At 45.8% G+C, this 2,542-nt stretch overlaps 1 protein-coding gene across 1 annotated transcript; it reads left to right on the forward strand.

The window, feature by feature from the left end:
• The first annotated feature begins 1,668 nt into the window (after positions 1-1,668).
• LOC118756102 lies at positions 1,669-2,043 on the forward strand. The gene has a single exon (XM_036490891.1). It carries the CDS (start codon positions 1,669-1,671, stop codon positions 2,041-2,043), a length of 375 nt encoding a protein of 124 aa, XP_036346784.1.
• Positions 2,044-2,542: the final 499 nt, after the last annotated feature.

Consider the following 2,542-nt stretch of genomic DNA (forward strand, 5'->3'; position numbering starts at 1 on the left):
GCTCATCATTGCACCAGATTTCGACTCCCATATCCAAATCCTAAGCGAAGTAGCCACCTGTCTAAAAGAAGCAAATTTAACGATAGGATTAACTAAATCCAAATTTTGTTTTAAAGAGTTGCCTTACCTCGGGTATATTGTAGGCGGGGGTATGCTTAAGACCGACCCAGAAAAGAGCAAAGCAATTCAAAATACTCCCGTGCCTAAAACCATCAAACAAGTGCGAAGTTTCCTTGGAACTGCCGGATGGTATAGACGCTTTATCAAAGACTTTGCCACGATAGCAGCCCCTTTAACAGATACATTGAAGAAGGGTAAGAAATTTGCGATGAGCATGCCTGCTTTGAAAGCGTTCAATGACTTAAAAAGAGCGCTCACGAGCGCACCTGTGCTTAGACACCCCGACTTTTCAAAGCGTTTCTTTGTCCAATGTGAGGCGTCCGATTACGGTGTGGGCGCGGTGCTGTACCAGAAAGAAATTGACGGATCGGAGAAGCCCATCGCGTACTTCTCCCAAAAACTGAATGACTGTCAGCGCAACTACAGTGTCACCGAAAAAGAATGTCTCGCGGCGGTAATGGCCGTCAAGAAGTTGCGGCCATATATAGAGCTGATGCCCTTTACTGTGGTGACGGACCACGCTAGTTTAAAGTGGCTGATGTCGATGAAAGACTTAAGCGGCAGACTCACCAGATGGTCTCTACAACTACAAGCCTTTGATTTTGAAATCGAGCACCGCAAGGGCTCTGACAATATAGTCGCCGACACACTTTCGCGCTGCATCGAGGAAGTCGCGAATTCCCCAATTGCTAATATGGCCACTGTGGCATTTGAATCCCAAGAGTACCAAGATGTGGTGAATACGATTCAAGCTAACGCTGGGAGACTGCCGGATCTGAAGGTGGAGGATGGATTAGTGTTCAAGAAAGCGTTGGTCAACAACATTGAAATAGAGGAAAACGAATGGAAGCTATGAGTTCCAGAGGCGCTAACCTCAACCCTCATAGAAAACGCGCACTGCTCGGAAATCACCGCACACGGGGAGATGAGTAAGACGTTGAGTCGCTTACGCCGGTTGTATTACTGGCCAAACATGGTAGTGCAAGTCCGCAACTTTGTACGAAATTGCCAAATATGTAAAGAGGCGAAACCAAGCAATACGGTCTTAAAACCAAGCATAGGAAGCGAAGTAGTCACGGTTCGTCCCTTCCAAAAGTTATATATCGACTTTCTCGGCAAATATCCTAGATCAAAGCGAGGCAATAGTTATATTTTTATTGTACTGGACCACTTCTCCAAGTTCACGTTTTTGAAAGCGAAGCGCGAGGCCACCGCTAGCAACGTGGTGAAGTTTCTCACAGAGGAGATCTTCACAAGTTCGGAGTCCCGGAGACAATACATTCCGACAACGGCAAACAATTTCAGTCCAAGCAGTTCTCACAGCTACTGCAGGCCTATGGAGTCAAACACATGAAGACGGCGTATTATGCTCCGCAATCGAATGCGTCAGAAAGAGTTAATCAATCTGTGTTGGCTGCCATCCGGTCATACCTGGAGAAAGACCATCGCGATTGGGATTTATATCTCTCCGAAATAAAATGTGCTCTTCGAAGTGCAGTGCATTCCTCGACGGGAGTGTCTCCTTACTTCGCGTTATTTGGCACGAACATGTTCACTAATGGTGCCGACTACGCATTGGCCAGGAAGTTGTCTAGCCTTAGTGACAATGAAATTTTCTTGTTAGATACTAGCGACAAAATCAGACTCATGCGCGAAAAGGTCAAAGGAAAGCTGCACGAAGCTTATGAGACAAATTCGGCGCGTTATAACAAAAGAATACGCGCGATTCGTTTTAGGCCCGGACAAGAAGTCTATAAGCGTAACTTTGTTCTAAGCGACTTTAAAAATAACATCAATTCGAAGTTTTGCAAAAAATTCACCAAATGCCGCGTAAGGAAAGCACTCGGGAACAACGTGTACCTGTTGGAATCGCTTGCAGGAAAAAGCCTGGGCGCTTGGCATGCAAAAGACATTAATCAGTAGGGTACTCCATCTCGGCGATCTCTCCGGCGATGAGGTTCAAGTCGTCCGGGGAGGAAGCAATCAGCCAAAACGTAGCACGAAGGACCTGAAATGGCTCACAAAGGAAATTTCTACCATAAAAAGAAGGCTAATAAACATCCCGTAATCCTTCCATATGTAAGAGCACATGCGCATAACACATGCCCGGCTGAGCTCTCGAAGCAGGAGACCGTGTCAGGGGTGGGTGTTCCCCATGTTGGGCGTTTGTTGAAGGTCCCTAGTAGCTACCCATGGACCGCCGGAACAGCTGAAAATAAAAAAAATTAATGAAATTAGTAAAATCCCCATCCTTATTTACCTGATGTTTTCGTTGGTTGCCATCTTTGTGTTGATCGACAAATTTCAAACTCAGCAAAAGTCCCAAAAGGGAAATTGTAAAGCTTTTAAGGAAAAATGTTGCCAGATTGGCAAGGGCCATTCGGAGAGCCGAGTAAATCATTAGGAGAGAGACAGATATAGG

The sequence above is a fragment of the Rhagoletis pomonella genome, unplaced genomic scaffold, assembly GCF_013731165.1.
Source record: "Rhagoletis pomonella isolate Grant_MI unplaced genomic scaffold, Rhpom_1.0 Rhpom_scaffold_08786, whole genome shotgun sequence".
Taxonomy (NCBI): Eukaryota; Metazoa; Arthropoda; class Insecta; order Diptera; family Tephritidae; genus Rhagoletis; species Rhagoletis pomonella.

Excerpts from the sequence above, each read along its gene's own strand:
- LOC118756102 (XM_036490891.1), top strand. The coding sequence starts at position 1,669 with ATGTTCACTAATGGTGCCGACTACGCATTGGCCAGGAAGTTGTCTAGC.